The sequence below is a fragment of the Aotus nancymaae genome, unplaced genomic scaffold (genome assembly GCF_030222135.1).
Source record: "Aotus nancymaae isolate 86718 unplaced genomic scaffold, 86718_ANA_hifiasm-v0.15.2.pri h1tg000131l, whole genome shotgun sequence".
In the NCBI taxonomy this organism is placed as follows: Eukaryota; Metazoa; Chordata; class Mammalia; order Primates; family Aotidae; genus Aotus; species Aotus nancymaae.
The window spans coordinates 3,918,785-3,943,853 of NW_026988546.1; the positions used below are offsets into that span (position 1 = coordinate 3,918,785).

Below are 25,069 nucleotides of genomic sequence, written 5' to 3' on the forward strand. Positions count from 1 at the left end.
CTCCTTAACTCCAGCTTTGCAATTATCCTGACTGTTGTTTTTAAACCATTGTATGTTGCTGAGTGTTTGCACACAGCGGCGATGTTATGCCCTCTGAGGTTTTAGTTACTTATCCTCATTTATCTCCCTGCTTGTGTCCTGGCAGCCAGGAGAGGATGCAGACGTGGAAAGAGCAGGAGAGTGAGTTCCAGTTACTGCAGGTCAGCCTGAATTGGCTTGTCTGTTCCTAATTGAACTCTGGCAAAGCCATTCCAAGTTCTAATCTATGTGGACCCCTATAACAGAAAGGGAGTGAAATCGAGAATTATAGACATGCGGTCCACAACTAATGAAAATCTATGTTACTAACTTAGCACCACATTCACATTAAATGGTCATTTCCAGATTTAAAGTAATAGCACAGAAGTAGATTCTGCCTACCTTTATAAGGATAGCACTAGTTCAAAAATTATATCCAAATCTCCAAAAATTCCCTGTAAAGGTTACAACTACCAGAAGCAGGGAGATTAGCTTAGAAATAATAAAACTTGGCCGGGCGCGGTGGCTCAAGCCTGTAATCCCAGCACTTTGGGAGGCCGAGGCGGGTGGATCACGAGGTCAAGAGATCGAGACCATTCTGGTCAACATGGTGAAACCCCGTCTCTACTAATACAAAAAATTAGCTGGGCACAGTGGCGCGTGCCTGTAATCCCAGCTACTCAGGAGGCTGAGGCAGGAGAATTGCCTGAACCCAGGAAGCGGAGATTGCGGTGAGCCGAGATCGCGCCATTGCGCTCCAGCCTGGGTATCAAGAGCGAAACTCCGTTTCAAAAAAAAAAAAAAAAAAAAGAAATAATAAAACTTTACTCTCTCCTTATTCCTCTTCTCTTTTTGCAATGGAATCTTATCAGAGCTTCTACAAGGGCAATAAAAGGGGGACATTTTTATTTCCCTTCAGGTTTCTTTTGCTTAAAAGTTCGAAAAACTGTTGTAGATAAAAGGCTTTTCTGTTGTCTCCTTCCACTGAATATGTGGAAGAGTTTAGAACTCTTCAGAAAACTTCCAACTCTTCACATAAACTCAAGAAATTCTGAGAGTTTGAATCAGCAGTAATTTTTTTTTTTTTTTTTGAGACAGAGTTGTGCCCTATCACCCAGGCCGGAGTCCAGTGGCGTGATCTCAGCTCACGGCAACCTCAGCCTCCCGGGTTCAAGTGATTCTCCTGCCTCAGCTTCCTGAGGAGCTGGGATTACAGGTGCACACCACCACGCCTGGCCAATTTTTTGTATTTTTAGAAGAGATGGGGTTTCGCCATGTTGGCCAGGCTGGTCTCGACCTCCTGACCTCAAGTGATCTGCCTGCCTTGGCCTCCCAAAGTGCTTTAAGTGGTTTAAGAAGAACTTGAGTTCACTTAGTGACTGCGCCCCATAGACAGTCTCTGCATGATGCCCCGTGGCCTTCACTGAGCGCGGACTCTCAAATCTCGTGCAATTATGGGTGCTTTCTGCAAAAGGACAATAGAGAGATGAAGAATTTAGGCTTTTTATTCTGGCTGCCACTTCTCTGTACTCTTGGGAAAGTTGTTTAATCTCTCAGGCTCAGTTTCCTCATCTGTAAAAGGGGACTGGAGATTGATAATGGTATTTGACTCATGAGGCCAACGTGAGGCTCCCTGAGATACTGGCATTAAAGCCACTATCAATCAGCACACACTAGAGCTCAGTGTACATCCGTAAATGTCAGTTGTAGCTATTGCAATGATTAAAGATTAGCATGGCCATAAAGTGAAGGGTAGAATATTGAATGCTCAGATAAAATTAAGTTCATCTTCTAAACGACAAATGTTTAAAAAATCAAGATTTTCCACCTTTTGCTTCTTGATCTTATATGGTAATAACACAAGTATAACAGTGCAATGCAGTAAGGATCGGGCTGATAACTGTGACTCTGCCCAGAAATCAGGGCTGTGGGGGCTAGTAAATAGCACAGATACCAAAAAGCATTTGTGGATTTTATGCCATAGTGCTATAAAGTTGCATAGCAAAAAAAAAAAAAAAAAAAAAAAAAAAAAAAAAATCCTATAACTTCAAACTAATCCTTTTATGCCAGCTTGCTGTAAAATATTTAGAGGATTCAGGCTGGTTTTAGTGACGGATTCAATGTGCCATGGAGTTTTGTCCTTTCCCAAACTTTAGCTGCAATGGCTGAATTCCCACCACACCATCTGTTCCTGACACTTGGTCTCATTAGTACGACTATTTTTATTGATACACGCAGCAATGCTTCTCATACCATCTTAGCTAAGCATTATTTATTGTATCTATATATACAACAATATTAACACAGTCAAGCACCAGGATCAGTACTTGAGGGCATCATTAAAATCAGCCAGTGTTCAGTGAGAGATTTAATGATGGATTTAATAGCATTAAATGGGCAAAAATGCCCTTGGCCTTTACATTCTCATTTAAAAACATATAAAAGAGCAGTAATTCAGGCAGTTATACTTCTCTCAAAGATTTTGCTCTAAATCACAGATGGCAGCGGGAGGCCATGGCTGTGTGCTGGCTCACACCCCACTCACTCCGACCGAAGCCAGAAGTGCTCATTGGGTCATAATTAGCAAACCACCCGCAAACTCAACTCTTTAAATCAGAGGCCAGTGACTGCCAGGCTGAGCACAGACAGGAGAAAACAAGCAAAAATGTTTGAGGGGTTCTCTGGAGGCTGCCTTCGGGTAGCTGTGACCCCCAGGTTCGGCATCAGGACAGGATTCCAGACCTACGCTGCCACACCTGCCGTGTGAGTGCTGCATTTTGCTCTCTGAGAAAGCCTCATGGTTTGGCTCTTTGGTGCATGAGGCTTTAAGATAATATGCCCCCGACCAGCTCTTGCCCATCTCCCACCCCTTGCCACAGACAGCATACATTTCCATTTCAGAAACAAATCATTTAGCCACTTAATCATGAATTCTCAATGATGTACATCCCGCAGAGGTCTGCGATGGGGCTGCTGGTCTCAAAGTCTACATACTTGGAGACCTTAGGCTAGGCCGGGTTTCCAATTTGGATAGAAACAGTTTTGTCCGAGCAGGGAAAAGGGGGAAGAAAAAAAACCCTGGAGTTCGGTGAGAGGCTTGGCTTTCAGTTTGCTCAGCTGTATACCAGCTCCGAGAGCTGTGGCTGTCCATCCTTGGAGTCTGCTTCCTTACAGGCAAAATGCCTCCGAAAATTGTTATATACTTCTCAGAACTAGATGACATATATGAAATTAGATATATACCAGCTCCGAGAGCTGTGGCTGTCCATCCTTGGAGTCTGCTTCCTTACAGGCAAAATGCCTCCGAAAATTGTTATATACTTCTCAGAACTAGATGACATATATGAAATTAGATAATGTATAGTCATGCACTACTTGGCAACATTTTAGTTAATGACAGACCACATATATGAGGGCAGACCCATAAGATTATAATGGAGCTGACGTCCTGTCACCTAGTGACGTTGTAGCCATTGTAATGTCACAGTGTAACACAGTACTCATGTGTTTGTTGTGATCCTGGTGTAAATAAACCTAATGTGATGCCAGTCATATAAAAGTATGGCACATACAAATCATATACAGTATATACTATTTCTTTTCTTTTTTTTTTTTTCCTAGTTTAATACGGACTTGTTTATTTTCAAGAAAAAAGGCCCCAAACATCAGGCTGTTCACAAAAACAACCCACAGTATCAACTTTAGAAAACAAATCTTAAGACTATAACACTAATTATTTTTCTAGAGGATGCATTTGACATGCCAACTCTCATTCACAAAAATACATCGTTACATTTGTGTTGAACTGTCCCACACAGCCACCAATGTTGGGGTGTAACACACATACTTCTAACTCAAAGCTGCTTTCAGGAGCTACTCAACTAAATGAGATTGCCTTTGCAGTTAGGGAAGCAACTACTGAACATATGTATGAATGAAAAGAACTGTACTCCCTTCATAACAAGAGATTATTTTGGAGACAGTAAAAACCATACATCCTTTTTATTGTTAAGTCATAAAGAGGTATCAAAATTAAAAGCAAAAATTACAGGGTAAGACTTAACAAAACTACTAGGAGCGTCAAAGGAAGTGAAAATGGGACTAGGCACAGGGAAATATGAATTAATGAGCATGGGAAGGACAAGGATGGGGAGAACAGTGAGCATGTGCTGAAGATACTAGGGGAGAGGATCTGGTGAAAAATTTGATCTTAGACAAGCGCCTAGGTAAAGAAATAATGGGATAAGATTTCTAAACCCCACTATGTGCTCAAGAGTCGTCCTCGCCATTGGCGCTGTCTCTGTCATTCTCTCCTTCCTCAGCCTCTTTTTCATCATCCTTGATCCACTCCAGCTGGTCATCCCCCCAATCTTCATTATCATCATCATCCAGTAGGTCCCCCTCCTCAGCAGAGTCATCTGCACCCCCCTCAGACTCCATCTTCACATTAGTCTCATCTTTCTTCACGGAGCTGCTGCTCTGCTCCTCTTCTGACTTATCATTCTTCATCTCTGCTTGTTTGCTCTGTTCCTTTTCAATTTTTTCCAGGTTTTCCAGGAGAGAATCTACTTTTTGTTTTATCTGGGTCAGTTCCTTCTTAATGGCCTGAAGGTCATCTCCTTTCAACTTTCCAGACTTGGAAGATCCCCGCTGTCCACTCTTAGAATTGAAGCCACTTTTGCCCCTTCGTGAGGTGTTTCCTGATACACGCTGACATTTCGAGGGCACTACAGCCCGAGCAATAGGAGGAGGAGGAGGTACACGTGCTGGGTAACTGTACATCCTATCATAGTAATCCCGTTGAAAGTCATAGTCCAAGCCAAAAGAGGAGCCGTACATCTCCGCTGCAGATCGTTTCACACCTGCTTTTCCTCGGTTCACTTTTGGCTCTGCAGCCAGGTTAATATCTAAAACCTGGCCAGCAATCATCCTGCCATCCTCTCCTGCTACAGCAGCCCGGGCATTTCTCTCATTAACATATTGAATGAAGGCAAAGCCCTTATGAACAGAGCAGCCCACAATTTTGCCATACTTCGAAAAGATTGCCTCCACATCAGATTTCTTGACCACCACAGTGTTGAGATTCCCAATGAACACACGGGAGTTCATGGAGCGAGGATCTGTCTTGTTGGTAACGTTGCTGGCCATTGTGTTTGATGGTAAGATTTCTCACAAAGCCGAAAATGTAGCTGAAGATCAAAAAAATCTCACAGGAGGAAGGAGGAAGAGATTCGATTCTGAGTCTCCTACTCCCGGGTTCTAAGTGCAGAAGCCGACTGCTGCTGGAAGTCGGCAACGCGGACACAACCGCTCAGTCTTCGTCTCTTCACAAAATGCAGTATATACTATTTCATAATGATAATAAACAACAGTGTCACAAGTTTATGTTTATTACATTACACTACACTTTTTTTATATTTTAGAGTGCACTCCTTCTACTTATTGAAAAAAAATGTAACTATAAAACAGCTTCAAGCAGTTCCTCATGAGTTATCCAGAAGAAGGCACTGCTTTCACAGATGACAGCTCTATGCATGTTATCACCCCTGCCCCTGAAGACCTTCCAACTGGAGGGCGGAAGACGCGGAGGTGGAAAGCAGTGATGCCGATGATCCTGACCTTGTGAAGGCCTACATTAATGTGCTTGTGTCTTTGATTTTAGCCCAAAAAAATTTAAAAAGAAAAGAACTTCTAATGAAAAAAAAAATTACAGAATAAGTATATAAAGAAACTATTTTTCAATAGTTGCACAATGTGTTTGTATTTAAGTGTTATTACAAAAGAGTGAAAGTTACACAACTTTAAAAGTTTATAAAGTAAAAAAGTTATAATAAGAATAGGCTAAGGTTAATTTATTATTGAAGAAATGAAAGTCTTTAAAAAATAAATGTAGCATAGTCTAAGTTCACAGCATACAGTAGTGTACAGTAATGTCCTGGGTCTTCACATTCACTCAGCACTCACTCACCGCCTTACCCAGAGCAAATTCCAGTCCTATAAGCTGCATCTGTGGTAAGGGTCCTATGCAAGTATACTTTTTTTTTTTTTTTTAAATCTTTTATGCTGTATTTTTACTCTACCTTTTCTGTGTTTAGATACACATATAGTAATCAGTGTGGTACAACTGCCTATAGTATTCGGTATAGTAGCATGCTGTGCAGGTTTCTGGCCTAGGAGCAACAGACCATACCATATAGCCTGGGTGTATAGTCAGCTATACCATCTTAGTTATGAAGTATAATGTTCGCAAAACAATGAAATGGCCTAACAACACATTTCTCAGAATGTATCTGTATTGTTGTACCATGCATGACTGCATACGAAATGCTAAGTACAAAGCTTGGCATTCAAAATTTTAATATGAAGCTGTTGGCCAGGTGTGGTGCCATGTCCATAATTCCAACTCTTTGGGAGGCCAAGCTGGGAGGATTGCTTGAGGTCAGGCGTTTGAGACCAGCCTGGGCAACACAGCAAGATCCTGTTCCTACAGAAAAGTTATCTGGGCATGGCAGTGCATGTAGCTGGGCATGGTGGTACATGCCTGGTCATAGCTACTTGGTAGGCTGGGGTGGGAGGATCACTTGAGCTCAAGGGTCCACGGCTACAGTGAGCTAACTGTGCTACTGCACTCCAGACTAGGCAACAGAGTAAGGCCCTGTCTCAAAAAAAAGAAAAAAAAAAATAGTTGAGGATTCAGGCCACTGGTTCTGCCTTCTTTTCTAGACAACCCAGAAATCATGAAAATGGGATCAGAATGACAGTATGGATGCCCTCTCCCAGAACTTCCACCATGCAGGCCTTTCTGTATCGCCGCTGGGATTAACCAGCATGGATGGCAGCTTGGCCTCTTCCTGCCTCCGACCTCAAGAGAGACTTTCATTTTGGAACCACTGACAATCACACCAAGAATTGGTCATGTCAGGAGAGGCTAAAAGTGATATTGCTCAAGGATTCAGAGGCCGCTTCCATGGGAAGTTACAGACCTAACTGAGTCCTTCCCACACTTTCTAAAGGCTTTCAGGAAAAATAAACATCAGTGGCAGAAGCGCAAGCTCTGCAAATTAAAAGATGGCTACGAAATGATCTTCTTTGCATTTTAAAGCAAATTACAGAATCATTCAACTAATTTCAACAATGAAAGGAATGCAGATCTAGTAAAAATTACACATGCATGGACCCTGGTGATGATACCTAAAATTAGATTGTTGATGGCAGCTCCTGCAAAAATAAATGGAAAGTGATTGCTCATCAGAAAATACATACTGAGTTCCCATGTGAAACTCTTGCTTTTGATAAATTCTTCCAATGAAATGACTACTCACGCATTTACCAACCTGCCTTAGAAAATAGTGCAAGCTAATGTTTCTTGTCCAAAAATGTGTATCCAGCACAGATAAGAAAAGAAATGTGACAGTAACATCAGAGTCTTGAACTGGCTGAAAAGCCCATACAGTAAGTGCCATAAGGACATGAACTAATAACTGGGCTAACGTGGTAACTACAGTTTCTGACAGTAGCACCTGCAACAAAACAACTCAAAATTTATTAATAAAACTACCATATGCTTTTCAACATCTACACACAATGGGCCTAAGGCTTCATAATTTTTGAATGAAATGCACTACATAGCACCTTCTAGTGAATGAATGAAAGATCTAAGATTTGCTTCTCCTAGCAAAGGAACCATGAGCTGTAGTCATGCATTTGAGGATGTTCCTTTATGCAGGAGTTTGCTTTTACAATTTTATTATCAATATCCATTAAGTAGTAACTAAATTCTATAGCAGGTTTCAACACATTTCTCAGAATGTATCTGTATTGTTGTACCATGCGTGACTGCATATGAAATGCTAAGTACAAAGCTTGGCATTCAAAATTTTAATAAGAAGTTGTTGGCCAGGTGTGGTGCCATGTCCATAATTCCATGGACATGGAATGTCTGGAGATATTTTTGGTTGTAGTAACAAAGGGGGGTGCTACTGGCATCTACTGGGCAGATGCCAAGAGTATTACTAACCATCCTACAGTGCACAGGACAGTCCCACAACCAAAAATTATCTGGCTTAAAATGTCCATAGTCCTAAGGCAAAGAAACCCTGATAAATACACAACAATCTACAACTCTGATAAATGTACAGTGATTGTAACTCTGGGTATTTACTCAAGATAAATGACAGCAGCTTTATTTACAACAACCCAAACCGAAAACTCAAAATATCCACAGCAAATAAACAATGGACAAAGAAATTATGATATACCCATACAATGGAACACTTTTCAGCAACAGAAAGAATGAACTGAGTACACAAAACAGGAGTAAATCTCAAAAACAGTTTGATAAGTAAAAATAGCCAGGCACAAAGAGTATATGCCATTTGATTCTAGACAGATGATGTTCTAGAACTGGTGATGCAGAACTAAACTATACTGACTGCAAGCACTTTAGTGATCATGTCGGCCTGGGAATAGGAGAGTAAGGGCTAAGGTTCCTCTTTTTTTATTTTTCTTTTTTCAAGACGAAAACGTATGGAAAATTAGTTGGCAATATACAGTGGCCCCTCAGTATCCTTGGGGGATTGGTTCTAGGACCCTGTGGACACCAAAATCTGTGGATCTTATATAGAATGATATACAATGATGTATTTCCATGTAATTCTCATATATATTTTAATAAATAATCTCTAGGTTACTTACAACACCTACTGCAATGTAAATACTATGTAGCTAGTTGCTCTATTGCACTGTCTGGGGAATCATGACAAGAAAAAAAGTCTGTGCCTGTTCAGTACAGATGCACCATTCTTTCCCCAGCCTCTGAATATTTTTGATCTGCAGTTGACTGAATCTGTGAATGTGGAACCCACAAATACAGAGGGCCAACTGTATAGTCAATCTTCATTATTCACGGATTCTTTATTTCTGAATTTGCCCCTCATTAAAGTTTACTGGTGCCCCAAATTTCATACTCACAGTGCTTTCCTGGTCATTCATGGACATACACAGAATGATGAAAACCGTGACTGGCCCAATGTGCATGTTTCCAGCCAAGGCTGAAAGCTGAAAAGGTGACACACTGCCTTTTTGTTTCAGCTCTCATACTGTAAATGACTGTCCTTTTTGTAGTATATTTAGTGCCACATTTTTTTTAATTTCACGATTTTTTTTTTGTAATTTTGCTGTTTAAAATGGGCCCCAAGCATCATGATCAGTGCTGTCTAGTGATCCCAAGTGCAAGAAGGTTGTGATGTCCCCTGTGCAGGAAAAAAGTGCATCACATATGCTGCATTTGGGCATGGATTATAGTGCTGTTGGCTGTGAATTCAATGTCAATAAATCAACAATATATGTTAAATAAGGTGACTTTAAACAGAAACACACATACAACAAGGTTATGTATTGATCGGCTGATGTGTGACCAGAGGCTCACAGGAACTTAACTTTGCATTTTCCCTAGGTTCAGTATGGAATTTGCTAATTCAGTATGACTTTGTAAAACACAATGCCATGAATAATGAGAGTAGGCTGCATATGTGAGTCTTTTTCTAGACACTATTACACAGCACTCTGGGAGTGAGGCTGGAGGATCGCTTGAAGCCAGGAGTTTGAGACCAGCCTGGGTAATAAGACTCCATCTATACAAAATATAAAAAAATTAGCTGGGTGCACTAGCAGTGCATGTGTATAGTTCTAGCTACTTGGAAGGCTGAGGTGGGATGATATCCTGAGTCCAGGAGTTTGAGGTTACAGTGAGTCATGATTGAGCTGCTGCACTCTATCCTGCCTGAGTGACAGAGTGAGACTCTGTCTCTTCAAAGAAAGAAAAAAAAAAAAAACGAAAACAAAACAACAAAAAAAAAACAAAATGAAATTGGCAAGAGTCTACATCTTTGCCTTACTATGCTATGAGGAAAACAATTTGTTCCTTTATCATTAGTTAAGCTACTATAGGCTTTTTGTGGATACCCTTTATCAAGCTGAGGAAGTTTCCACATATTCCTAGTTTGTTCAGAGTTAAATATATACTAAATTTTGCCAAATGCTTTTTCTGCACCAATTGAAATAGTCATATAATTTTATCCTTTATTCTGCTAATATGGAAAATTACACTGACTAATATTTGTATGTTAAACCTTCTTGGCATTCCTGGAATTTACTTGTTATATATTTCTGAATTTAACTAGCCAAATTTTGTGAAAGGTAGTAGTCTGTTATTTTCTTTGTCTGGTTTTGATATCATCTAATGCTGGCCTCATGAAAAACGTATCTGGGACACATTTCCTCCTCACTTGTTTTCTGAATAATTTTGTACACTGTTAATATTATTTCTTCCTCAGCCTCTAAAATTTGAGTGATGCCATCTGATCAGGGTGATATGGTTTGAATATTTGTCCCCTTCAAATCTCATGTTGAGGCCCACTGAGAACCATCCCAGCAACCCGACCATAGCTGGTCTTCCCTGGACACCATGAACCACACCATCCAAACCTTCTTCACTCCCACCAACACCGACCATCCCCCCAACTATGAGACGCTGAAGGAGGAACATGAGGTGCCTGCGCTGGGGGCGCCCCATAACCTGGCTTCCCCAACATCCACTGTGATCCACATCCTCAGTGAGACCTCCATGCTCGACCATGTGGTCTGGTCCCTGTTCAACACCTTCTTCATGAACTCTTGCTGCCTGGGCTTCACAGCGTTCGCCTACTCCGTGATGTCTAGGGACAGGAAGATAGTTGGCGACCTGACTGGGGCCCAGGCCTATGCCTCCACCGCCAAGTGTCTGAACGTCTGGGCCCTGACTTTGGGCATCATCATGACCATTCTGCTTATCACCATCCCAGTACTGATCTTGCAAGTCTATCGATAGATGAAGAGGAATCACCCAGGCGGGGCTCTGCCCGTGGACCTGTTTCCCATGTACTCCACCTTCCATTCCTCACTGTGCCCCAGAGCCGAGTCCTGCATCAGCCCTTTATCCTCACACACTTTTCTACGATGGCGTTCAATAAAGTGTACATGTTCCTGGAAAAAAATATCTCATGTTGAAATGCGATGACGCCCAGTGTTGGAGGTGGGACCTATCGAGAGGTATTTGGGTCATGAAGGTGGATGCTGCATGAATGGCCTGGTGCCTTCCTCATGGTAATGAGTGAGTTTCTAGCTCTATTGTTCCCACAAGAACTCGTTGTTTAAAAAAGAACATGGCACTTCCTTTAACTCTGTCTCCCTCTTTCTCCATATGGCAGGCCTGCTCCTGACTATAAGCTTCATGAGGCCTCACCAGAAGTGGATGCTGGCACCGTTCTTCTTATACAGCCTGCAGAACCCTGAGCCCAAACATCTTTTCTTTGTAAATTTACCAGTCTCAGGCATTCCTTTACAGCAACACAAAACTGACTAATGCACATGGAATTTGGGGGAATTACAAATTCAATTTCTTTAACACTGATAAGACCACGCAGATTCCATTTTTTTCTGGTGATTTGGTAATTTTTATCTTTAAATAAATTTGTACATTTCCTCTAGGTTATTGAATCTATTGGCATAAAGGTGCTAACAGTAGCCCCCTTATTCTTTTAATGTTTGTAGTATCTGCGGTTGAGGGACTGTGTTAAAGGAAAAAACTTGTCTTCCCGGGTCCACAAGGGATGTGGTTTCAAAGGCAAAAACTTCCCAGCACCATGCCTCCATCCACCTCCCCATCCGGGAACTTAAGAGTTCTTTGTCTAACTTTTCCGCAGCTAGGTAAAATTTCAGGTGTGCTCCTTCGTTTAAAAAGGCACCGGAGGCCAGGCGCGGTGGCTCAAGCCTGTAATCCCAGCACTTTGGGAGGCCGAGGCGGGTGGATCACGAGGTCAAGAGATCGAGACCATCCTGGTCAACACGGTGAAACCCCGTCTCTACTAAAAATACAAAAAATTAGCTGGGCATGGTGGCGCGTGCCTGTAATCCCAGCTACTCAGGAGGCTGAGGCAGGAGAATTGCCTGAACCCAGGAGGCGGAAGTGCGGTGAGCCGAGATCGTGCCATTGCACTCCAGCCTGGGTAACGAGAGCGAAACTCCGTTTCAAAAAAAAAAAAAGCACTCGAAAAGCTCTGGGAGGAAGGGCCTCAGTTCTGGGCTGCACAGCCAATCCAGCATCAGAGTCGAAAATAAATCACTCCAGAGGAAGTTTGAAAGAACTACTCTCATTGGACAAGAACAGGAATGGGGTGAGAATAACTTCAAACTTAAAACTCCACTGCACCTTACCTGCACGGATTTCCCTCTCTGGGATCCCCTCCCACGACAGCATGGGAGCGCTCTCTACCCCTCTCTGCCTAATAAATCGCTTTCTGCTAAGCTCTTTGGGTATGATATTTACTTAAATGGTAAGCTCACTGCGCTGCCAGGGCTCTTCCATTCTTGAGGCAAAGAGAGGCCAAGAACCTCAGACACATCGGGAAAAGAATTTGAAGGGGAGGGAGCTGAGTGCATCCCCCTCCTGATCAGGGCACTGGGAGCGTCTTTGGGTCGCCTCTCTGCTCTCCTCTGCTCTCCTCTGCGTCCCACAACCCGGTTACATGGTGATGTCCTCTCTTTCATTGCCAATATTGATCATTCATGTTTTCTCTCTTCTGTTGTTTAGCCACTTAGAACTTTATTAATGTTATTGGCCTTCTCAAAGGAGTAGCTTTAGATTTCATAAATTTTCTGTACCTTTGTCCATTTTCTATTTTTAATGAGTTCTGCTCTTATCTTTATTACTTTTTTCCTTCTGCTTCCTTTGGGTTTAATTTACTCTTTGCACTTTAGATTCTTAAGGTGGAAGCTCAAGGAACTGATGTTCAACCTTTCTTCTTTATCTTTTATGAACATTTAAAGCTATAAGATTTCCCTGAAAAACTGCTCTAACTACATTTTACATTCATATCTTCATTAGAGTCAATATTTGTTCTGATTTCTCTGATGATTTCTTCTTTGACACATGGATTTAGAAATATATTGTTTCATTTTGGGGATTTTCCAGATATCTCTTTTATTTCTAAATTCATTTTGTTTTGGTCAGAAAATATATTCTGTATTATTTCAGTCCTTCCAATTTATTGAGATTTATTTATACCCAGAACATGGTCTATTTTCTTTTTGCTGTGGGTCATATTTGCTGCTTCTTTGCCTTACAATTAGGGAATGACGCTTAACATTTTGGATATGGGTAATGCTTTTCTTTCTTCAGAGCTTGATGAAGTTTGTTTTGTTGAGAAATTAGGTTACTTGTGTATCAAAGCTTATTTTTAAATTTTGTTAGGGTGCAGCCAATCCTTTATTCTAGAAAAATTTTAGCTGTATTACTAAGACATAGCTGGTATCTCTACTTCTTAATGCTCTCGGTTGTTAACAGGGTCCTTCCATTATGGCTTGTGAGAATTTAAATGTATCTCTGCTGTATGTGAGCTCCGGGAATTGTTCCTCTAGTAGCTCCATGGCAATTTTTATTTGCATAGCCTTGTGGAATTTCATATTATGCATGCAAGGATTAGTATTCAGCCAAAGACTCAAGGGGTCCCCTGTGTAGATTTCTGGAACTCTCCCTCTGAATATCTCCACTTTAGTATTCTATCCTGTCTTGCAAATTCCAGCTGCCTAGGCCTTTTCATAGTCTATTTTCCCTCAACACAGTGAGACTTCTAGTTTCTGTTTAAAGCTCCCTCTCTTCACTACAGTCTAGAAAGCAGCTCTGAATATAAATCTGAGATAACTACAGTAGTCACCTAATTTATTTCCCTTTACAGGATCATGATTCTGTACTGACTGTTTTCCAATGTCTGAAAACAGTGATTTTGCATATTTTGTGTAGTTTTCTAGTTGTTTATGGCAAGAGGGCAAATGCTATAGCATTTATTACTTCATAAGAGGAACTAATCACTCTAAAGTACAAACCTGATGATATCACTCTCCAGCTTAAAACCCTTCCATGTTGACTATATAATTTACTTTCTATATTGGGATATTATTGAAGGGCTAAAATGCTAATCAGAAGTGATTCACAATAGCAATGATATGGAATCAACCCAACTGCCCATCAGTGGACGACTGGATAAAGAAAAAGTAGTATATATACACACATCCACACACCATGAAATATTACTCAGCTATGAAAAAGAATGAAATCAGTCTTTTGCAGCAACATCCCTGGCTGCATGGGAGGCCATTATCTTAAGCGAAACAACTCATAAAGTCAAATACGGATAGTGTCACTTAATGTGGGAACTAAATAATGTATACACATGGACATAATGTGTGGAATGACAGACACTGGGGACTCAGAAGATCAGTGGTTGGGGGCAGGTGGGAGGGGAGTGAGGGATGAAAAATCACATAATGGGCACAATCTACATTATTCACATGGTAAATACGTTAAATGCCCAGATTTTACCAATACACAATATACTCATGTGACAAACAGCACTTGTAGCCCTTAAATTTATCCAAGAAAAAGGTGCGGATCACAGGAAAACTAGGACCTCTGTCATACTAAACTCCTTGGCTTGGCTTCTAGGCCCTCCTTATTTCCCTTCCACCTTCATTCCTTAAGCTTGACTGTCTCTACGGTACTGTATTTCTTTCCTGAAGCGCCTCTCCTCGTCTGTTCACCTAGTACACTCCTCTTCTGCCCCCCAGGTGGTTGAAACATTATCTTCCTCTAGGTCTACACAGTGTTTTGTACCTGATTTGGCTTGCACCTCATGGTATTCTATTAATTTGTTTGCATGTTGCCTCCTCTCATAGACTAGGTTTTTGAGAAAGTGAGAGAAAAACCAAGAAATCTGTTTTAGAAAAATTAATCCAGAAACAATATTTGTGAAAATTTGGATAAAGGATGAGTAACAGGGGCAATTTAGGAGATTGTTTAATATCTATATTCTTATTTAACAGGAGGCTACAGAGCTAAAGAAGCCCAAAGGTCTCTTAACACCTAATCACCTCATTTCTTCCTCTTAAACTCTTACCCGCAATCAAAACCTATTCAGAAAGCCAGAATTTTAAAATGTAAAGATCTTAGTATGAAGGTTTTCTGTATTTTATGATCTAAACAAACCTTCTAAAGACTGGTGAGGATCAAGCTGACAAACCACCTGCAATCTTCCCACTAAACTATATTTAATATCCCATTGTAGCACATGTTACAACCAACATATATGAATATATTGTGCTCACAAATGCATTATCTGATACAAAACTCTTCAATGATCACACTGTGTCATTAATTTGTTTTGCTTTATAAGACAACAGATTTTAATTCAAAAAGTTTCCTATTTGGAACAAATACATGAAGCAAAGATTTTCAAGTACTGGACATCAAGCAACCACCAACTTAATTCCCAGGAAATGAAAAACTGATGAGGCAAGCCGTATGACTGCCCCAGCACCACACTAAGAGCTTCTGGGCTATAGCAGCTTCTGGGAGGGGAAACCCTAAGAAAGCCCAGTGAACACACTGAGGTGAGAGAATGGGGAGAACAAGTCGACTTGAGTTTGGTGGTCAGAACACAACCGCAGAGATTACTGTACAGAGAGAATCTTGGAGATCTGCAGGTCTTCCTTGAGTATTCAGCAGAGTTCTGAGTAGCGTAAGTACATGAAAAAATAACCTGAGGCTAGGGAAAGAATCATCTGAAAGGATCACAGAGGAAAATACCAGGTGCTCACAAGGCCAGGGACAGAAATTGTGCTCACCAGCCAGACTGTAATATCTCATAATTAACAGGGCATTAGGTACTACACAATAATTAGCCATAGACTAAATGATGCTCTTCCTTACCTAACAATTTGTGGAGACAAAACGCAAAAGGATCCAACTATTTTCAAGTAACTTAACTATATCCCAGAACAAAGCACAGGGAGATCTGTAGAAGTACAAAAAGCAAAACCTTGTCTGATGTCCAACCAGACAGACAGATTACCATACATGCAAAGAAGCAAGAAAATGCAACCCATAGTGAGAAAAAAATAATAAAACAGCCCAGAACTGCCACAGATGTCTACTGGACCAAGATACTAAACAGTTACTATTTGTAATATGTATGTCTAAAAAGTTAAGTAGAGACATAGAAGATATACAAAAGACCCAAACTGAGCTTCTAGAGATGAAAACTATATGAAATGAAAATATAGATTGAATGCAATTAATGGTAGAATAGAGACTGTAAAAAAGACATTAGTGAGCATGAAGACATAACAACAGAAGTTACACAAATTGAAACACGGAGAAAAAAGAGCATAAGTAAACTGCAGAATGACTTCATGTGTGACCTAATGTACATAAAACTGGAGTCCTAAAGGAGAAGGGGGAGGGTAGAAACTATATTTGAATAAATAATGAAAGAACAAACAACATTTGATGAAAAGCATAAATGTAAGAAACTCAGTTATGATAGGCACAGGAAACATGAAGAAAGCTACAAAAGGACAAAGTATAATCAAATTGCTCAAAACCAGTGGTAAAAGAAAAATATTTAAAACCCGTCAGAGAAAGCTGAAACAGAGATTAGGATTAAAACAGATTTACTGCTGGAAACAATGCAAGTAAGAAGACAGTGGAGCAACATCTTTAAAACATGGAAAGAAAATAAATAACCCATATATATATGACAAAAATATTTGTCAAAAACTAAGGTAAAATACAGACATTTTCAGATATCCAACAGCTGGAAAAGTTCATAACCAGCAGATCTGCACTATGGAAAATGTTAAAGGAAGTCCTTGAGGCAGAAGGAAAGTGCTAACAAATGGAAATCTAAATATACTCAAAGGAATAAAGAGAACTGAAAAATGGAAAGTCTATTAAACATATTTTATGATTTGAATATGTTTAAAATATAATCAATTACTTAAGAAAAAATAATATTTTTGGACTTGCTAACATGTACAAGTAAAATATTTGACAGCAATAGGAAAAAGGTGGCTAGGAAAGGAGTAATGAAAGTACGCTATTGCAAAGTTCTTATACTGAACATGAAGTGGTAAAATATTACTTGATTAAATATTGTATTCAATGTAATTGCATTCAATTGAGTGTAATTATTGATATGGTTAGGACTGTTTATTTTCCAGCCTGTTTTTATTTATCCAATTGGATAAGTAAATAAATAATATAAACACTAAAAAATCCCAGTTAAAAGATAGAAATGAGTAGACTGCATTAAAAGATCAAGATCCAATTATACGCTGTTAATAAGAAGTATAAGAAAACCCAAATAGACTAAAATAAAATGATAGAAATACATATTACATGCTATCATTAATCAAAAGAAAGCTGAATTTGGTATATTAATATTAAAGTAGATCTCAGTGCAGTCAGGGATAAAGAAGTTCATATCACAATATCAAAGTGACCAATCAATATGACATAAAAGTCTAAATGCTCATGTACTTAACAACAGAGCTTCAAAATACATGAAGCAAAAACGAATACAACTTCAAAGAGAAATAGTCCCTTAATCATAGTCAGATATTTCAGTATCCTTCCCTTAATAATTGATAGACTATGTAGGAGGAAAATTAGAATTTTCTGACTAGTGTAGCCTTGAACAACACTATGACACCATGGTCTATGCAGAAAATTTAATGAAATCTACAAAAAAAGCTACTAAAATTAGTAAGTTAGTTTCACAAAGTTGCACAATACAAGATCAATAAACAAATATAAATTACATATCTGTATGCCAGCAATTAGTATATGGAACCTGAAATTTAAAAACAAATACCATGTATACTAGTATCAAAAATATAACATACTTAGGAATAAATCTGACAAAAGATGTTCAAGTTCTGTACATTAAAAATTAAAAAACACTGCAGAGAGAAATTAAAGAGATCTAAATCTCTAAGGGTAGAACAGATTATAAAAGAAAGCACTAGTGAGCTTCAAGGCATAACAATAGAAACTATATAAAATGAAACAGAAAAAAATAGTTAAAAGAAAAAATAATATAAGTTAACTCTGGAATAACTTTGTGTGTGATCTAACATAAAATTGGAGTTCGCTAAAGGAGAAGGGGAAGGGTAGAAATATATTTGAATAAATAACGAAAGAAAAAAAACCCTTAACATTTGATGAAAAGCAAATAGAGAGATACACCATGTTTGTGATCTAGAAGAACTGATATTGTTAAGATGTCAATCTTTCTAAATTCATTGGTAGACTCAATGCAATCACAATAAAAATCCTAATAGGCTTTTGTGTGTTCAGAAATTGACAAGCTGGTTCTAAAATTACACAGAAAAGTAAAAGTGTTAAAATAACCAAAACAACTTGTAAAACAAGAATAAAATAGAAAGACTATACTATTTGATAGAAAATCATACAGCTATAGTGACCAAGACAGTGTGATATCAGTATAAGAACTGACAAGAACCAGAGAATGCAGAAACATACCACACATCTACGAACAACTGATTTTCAACAAAAGTACAAAGGCAATTAAGTGCAGAATGGACAGTATTTCAACAAATGGTATTGGAATAACTGGATACCCATGTGCAAAAGCTGAATTTCCACCCACACTTCACAATGAATCTTAAACCCAAATGTAAAGTCTAAAACTGCAAAACGTTCTGGAGCTAGCATACAAAAAAATCCATTGTGACATTAGATTATACCAAGATTTCTTAGCCACAACTCCAAAAACAAGAACCATAAATTAAAAAATGGAAAACAGAATTTCATAGAAATTAATTTTAAAAAAGAACTTCAAAAGGCATGTCTTCATAATCTCTAAAGACAAGCGCCATACTTTGGGAAGGTATTTACAAAGTATGTAATTGACTTGAATATAGACCATATAAAAAAGAATTTTCAAAAATCAATAATGAGAACAAAACAACCTAGTAAAAAAGGCGAAAGTTTTGAACACATCATCACAGAAGATATATAGATGGAAAACAAATGTATGAAAAGATGCTCAACACAATTAGTCACGAAGGCAATGCACATTAAAACGACAATGAGATACCACTACACACCTACTACAATGTTTAGGATTAAAAAGACCAAGTGTTGGCAAGGATGTGGGGAAACAAGAAGTCTCCTACATTGCTGGTAGAGACGTAAATGATATAAGCACTCTGGAGAACAGTTTAGTTGGTTTTTTAAAAAAAGTTAAACATACTCCTATCATTTGATCCAAACATTCCACACCTGGGTGTTTACTGCAGAGAAGAGAAAACACAAAGACATTTTGTGTGTTATAAACATGTGCCCAAATTTTATAATAGCTTTATGTATAACAGCTCTCAAATGGATACAACCCAAACATCCTCTGACAGGTTAAAGGATAAACAAATGTTGGTATGTCCGTACAACAGAATACTGCTCAGCAATGAAAAGTAATGAATGATTGATACATGAAACAACATGGATAAATTTCAGAATAATTACAGAGTGACAGAAGTCAAACAAGAAAGTACATGCTGTATGATTCCACACATATAAAACTCTAGAAAAATGCAGACTCACCCACAGTGACAGAAAGCAGAGCACTGGTGGCCTGGGGATGAGTGGGGCATGTGGAGAAGGGTAGGAGGGATCAATTACAAGGGGTCTGAGAACAAATTTGGGAATGATGGATACATTCATTACCTTATCGAAACAATACAAATTCTATAGCATGAGTTACTTATATGTAATTATATATATGTGATATTTTTACCAGTATATACCAGCGTGAAAGCTTACTGAATTATCTTTCTAAATATTTGCAGTTTTTTATGTCAAATATATCTCAATAAAGAAATGCAAAAATGCTATTTCCTATTTCTTCCTAATTCCATGCAATTTAGACTTTGTAAATGTAATACTTTCTGTAAGCTCTCAGTAAGGTTTCTTTTCTCCAAATTATTTAGCTGATTTTGATGAATTTATCAGAAACTTCAAAGTATGCTAACTTCAATTTCTTCTTGTAATTGCATAGGCTAACTTTCTTCTCTAATCTTAGTCCGAATATACTACAAAGTATTTTCTAATGCTTTCATTAACTTGGTCTTCAGTGCTTCAATAGATTTTAGTGAATGTAGATATTTACAGAATCAACAAAGCGAAGCCAATAGCATTGCTGATTGGAAAGGCAGGGGTGTGCCCCTAAGCAAGGTAACCCACAGACCAAGCAGGAGACTATCCTGAGCAAATACTTCCCCATTCTGCAGTAAGTCTCAAGTTCCCACCACCGAAGCACAGAACTTGTACTTCCCATTTCCTTCAGGACAATCTGGATGCAGAAGCCTGATCTGCTAAAAAGTTTTCACCATGTCACTAGCTTCACATCTACTTTTACAACCTCTTGTTCTTAATCATCTCCCTGAATCCCAGCTCCCGAGCTCATGTATCTACCTTTGTCCAGAAAAGTAGAAGTTGTAAAAACAAATTCTATAGGATGAGTTACTTATATATAATTGTATGTGGGGTCTCTATTATTTCAAGTCATTAATCAGCCGAGTTGCATTATTTTCCATAAGTCAATCCTTTTGCTACTCTTTCCATAACCACCTCCCAATAGAACTATTTCCTTTGTTAAATGCATGCATATGCAGGTTTTTACATGTATATTATGTATCAATTATCATATAATTACATAATTACTGTAATCGGATTTAACTGTATAATGAGAATGTGTAATTACATAATTAAAACATGTAATTACCAAGTTTAAAAGTTATGGAAATTATTTCTTTTAAATGAATAATGCATATATGGAAGATAAACTTTCGAAGTTCACTATTTAGGCCTTCTAAAAGTCATTTTAACTAAAAACACGACTTAAAATCCAGTAAGCCGGTTATTTCACATGATGTGTTGAATACCTTAAATTTTTTTAATGGATTTTTATCTTATGAGAATAGTGGAAACCTTCAAGAGCGCAGCATCTGGATGTAGGAAAAGGAGACAAAAAAGCAGCTCTCAAGTGATCATGAGGTCGGACTGCATTTTTAACCTATTACCACTTACATTAAAAGTTTTCTTGGTCGGGCACAGTGTCTGTAATCCCAGCACTTTGAGAAGCTGGAGGAAGGAGGACTGTTTGAGCCCAGGAGATTGAGACCTGCCTGGGCAAGATGGTGAGACCCTGTCTCTACAAAAAAAAAATTTTAAAATTAGCCAGGTGCAGTGGTGTGCACCTGTAGTCCTAGCTACTCAGGAGGCTGAGGCAAGAGGGTCTCTTGAGCCCAGGAGTTTGAGATGGCAGTGAGCTATGATCACGGTACTGCACTCCAGCGTAGACAATAAAGCGAGACCCTGTTCTCTTTAAAAAAAAAAAAAATAATTCTAGGGCCTTTTTTTTTTCTTTTTTTTTTTTTAGCTATTGTAAAAGGGATTGAGTTCTTGGTTTGATTCTCAGCTTGGTCATTGTTGGTGTATGGTAGTGCTACTAATTTGTGTACATTGATTTTGCAACCTAAGACTTTACTGAATTCACTTTTATTGATTTGTGTATGTTGAACCAACCCTGCATCACTGGTGATCATGGTGAATTATCTTTCCGATCTGCTGTTGGATTCTGTTTGCTAGTATTTCATTCAGGATTTTTGCATCTATGTTCATCAGGGATAGGAGGTGAAAGATCTCTATAAGGGGAGCTACAAAACACTACTGAAAGAAATCACAGATGACACAAAGAAATGGAAACACATCCTATGCTCATGGATTAGAAGGATCAATATCATAAAAATGACCATATTGCTCATAGCAATCTACAGATTCAATGCAATTCCTTTCAAAAATACCAACATCATTTTTCACAAAACTATAAAAAAAAAAATCCTAAAATTCATAAGGAAGCAAAAAAGTGCCTGAAGAGCCAAAGCAATCCTGAGCAAAAGGAACAAAGCCAGAGGCATGACATGACATGACTTCAAACTATACTATAAGGTTATAATAACCAAAACAGCATGGTACTGGTGTAAATGTAGACACACAGGAAAATGGAACAGAATAGAGAGCCCAGAAATAAAGCCAAATACTTACAACTAACTCACCTTTGACAAAGCATAAAAAAACATAAATTGGAAAAAGGACATCCTATTCAATAAGTGATGCCAGGAAAACTGGACAGTCACATGTAGAAGAATGAAACTGGATTCTTATCTCTTACTATCTAGAAAAATCAACTCCAGATGGATCAAACACTTAAATCTAAGAACTGGAAGCAGAAAAAAACCTAGAAGAAAACCTATGAAAAACACTTCTGGATACTGACCTAGGCAAAAAAATTTATGACTAAGAACCCAAAAGCAAATGCAACAAAAACAAATGAAAAATAAATGGGACCCAATTAACTAAGAAGCTTCTGCACAGCAAAAGAAATAATCATCAGATTAAATAGACAACCCAAAGAATGAGATAAATAGTTGCAAACTATTCATGTGACAAAGAATTAATATTCAGAATCTACAAAGAATTCAAACAGGTCAGCAAGAAAAACCAAATAATCCCATCAAACCGTAGGTGAATGACATGAATAGACATTTTCAAAAGAGGATATACAAATGGCCAAAAAACATATGAAAAAATGTTCAACATCACTAATCAACAGGGAAATGCAAATTAAAACCACAATGAAATACCATCTTAACACAGCCAGAATGGCTGCTTTAAAAAGTCAAAAAACAACAAATGTTGGTATGGATGTGGTGAAAGGGAAACACTTACACACTGCTAGTGGGAATGTAAATTAGTACTACCTGTATGGAAAACAGTATATTGAATTCTCAAAGAACTAAAAGTACAAAAATCACAAGCATTCCTATACACCAATAACAGACTTAAAGAGAGCCAAATCAAGAACAAATTGCCATTCACAATTGCTACAAAGAGAATAAAATACCTAGGAATACAACTAACAAGGAACATAAAGGACCTCTTCAAGGAGAACTACAAACCACTGCTCAACGAAATAAGAGAGGACACAAACTGATGGAGAAACATTCCATGTTCATGGTTAGGAAGAATCAATATCGTGAAAATGGCCATACTGCCCAAAGTAATTTACAGATTCAACACTATCCCCATCAAGCTACCAATGACCTTCTTCACAAAACTGGAAAAAACCACCTTAAACTTCATTTGGAACTGAAAGAGAGTCTGCATAGCCAAGTCAATTCTAAGCAAAAAGAACAAAGCGGGAGGCATCACACTACCAGACTTCAAACTATACTACAAGGTTACAGCAATCAAAACAGCATGGTACTGGTACCAAAACAGAGATATAGACCAATGGAACAGAACAGAGGCCTCGGAGGCAACACAACATATCTACAACCATCTAATTTTTGACAAACCTGACAAAAACAAGCAATGGCGAAAGGATTCCCTGTTTAATAAATGGTGTTGGGAAAACTGGCTAGCCATGTGCAGAAAGCAGAAACTGGACCCCTTCCTGACACCTTACACTAAAATTAACTCCAGATGGATTAAAGACTTAAACATTAAGACCTAACACCATAAAAACCTTAAAAGAAAATCTAGGCAAAACCATTCAGGACATAGGCGTAGGCAAGGACTTCATGACCAAAACACCAAAAGCATTGGCCACAAAAGCCAAAATAGACAAATGGGACCTAATCAAACTCCACAGCTTTTGCACAGCAAAAGAAACAGTCATTAGAGTGAATCAGCAACCAACAGAATGGGAAAAAATTTTTGCAGTCTACCCATCTGACAAAGGGCTGATATCCAGAATTTACAAAGAACTAAAACAGATTTACAAGAAAAAAACAAGCCCATTCAAAAGTGGACGAAGGATATGAACAGACACTTTACAAAAGAAGACATACATGAGGCCAACAAACATATGAAAAAATGCTCATCATCACTGGTCATTAGAAAAATGCAAATCAGAACTACATTGAGATACCATCTCACACCAGTTAGAATAGCGATCATTAAAAAATCTGGAGACAACAGATGCTGGAGAGGATGTAGAGAAATAGGAACACTTTTACACTGTTGGTGGGAGTGTAAATTAGTTCAACCATTGTGGAAGACAGTGTGGCGATTCCTCAAGGACCAAGACATAGAAATTCCATTTGACCCAGCAATCCCATTACTGGGTATATATCCAAAGGATTATATATCGTTCTACTATAAGGACACATGCACACAAATGTTCATTGCAGCACAGTTTACAATAGCAAAGACCTGGAACCAACCCAAATGCCCATAGATGACAGACTGGACAGGGAAAACGTGGCACATATACACCATGGAATGCTATGCAGTCATCAAAAACGATGAGTTTGCATCTTTTGTAGGGATATGGATGAACCTGGAAACCATCATTCTCAGCAAACTGACACAAGAACAGAAAATCAAACACTGCATGTTCTCACTCATAGGCGGGTGTTGAACAATGAGAACACATGGACACAGGGAGGGAAGCATCACACACTGGGGTCTGTTGTGGGGAAATAGGGGAGGGACAGCGGGGGGTGGGGAGCTGGGGAGAGATAGCATGGGGAGAAATGCCAGATATAGGTGAAGGGGAGGAAGACAGCAAATCACACTGCCAGGTGTGTACCTATGCAACAATCTTGCATGTTCTTCACATGTATCCCAAACCTAAAATGCAATAAAAAAATTAAAAAAAAAAAAAAGAACTAAAAGTAGATCTACTGTTCAATCTAGCAATCCCACTACTGGGTATCTACCCAAATGAAAATAAGTCATTATGTTAAAAAGACATCTGCATACATGTTTATTGCAGCACAATTCACAATTGCAAATATATGCAATGAATTTAAGTGCTTATCAATTGACTAATGGATAAAGAAAATGTGCCATATACCATGGGATACTACTCAACCATGAAAAAGAATCAAATAATGTCATTTGCAGCAACTTGGATGGAGCTGGGGGCCATTATTCTAAGCAAAGTAGTTCAGGAATGGAAAACCAAGTACCCTATATTCTCATTTATAAGTGGAGGTAAGCTATTGATACACAAAGGTATATCGAGTGGTATAAAGGACTTTGGAGAGTCAGAGGGGGGAGTAATGAAATGGGGGTGAAGGATAAAAA

At 38.6% G+C, this 25,069-nt stretch overlaps 3 protein-coding genes across 9 annotated transcripts in view; 1 reads left to right on the top strand and 2 right to left on the bottom strand.

Annotated features, from left to right (window-relative positions):
- AFF3 (ALF transcription elongation factor 3) overlaps positions 1-25,069 on the bottom strand; it is a 565,049-nt gene that overhangs the window by 243,054 nt on the left and 296,926 nt on the right. The gene's annotated exons all lie outside the window — the stretch shown is intronic.
- On the bottom strand, positions 4,217-5,538 carry LOC105733423 (heterogeneous nuclear ribonucleoproteins C1/C2-like). The gene has a single exon (XM_064371400.1). It carries the CDS (start codon positions 5,164-5,166, stop codon positions 4,288-4,290), a length of 879 nt encoding a protein of 292 aa, XP_064227470.1. The 5' UTR covers positions 5,167-5,538; the 3' UTR covers positions 4,217-4,287.
- On the top strand, positions 10,484-10,885 carry LOC135272740 (interferon-induced transmembrane protein 3-like). The gene has a single exon (XM_064371336.1). It carries the CDS (start codon positions 10,484-10,486, stop codon positions 10,883-10,885), a length of 402 nt encoding a protein of 133 aa, XP_064227406.1.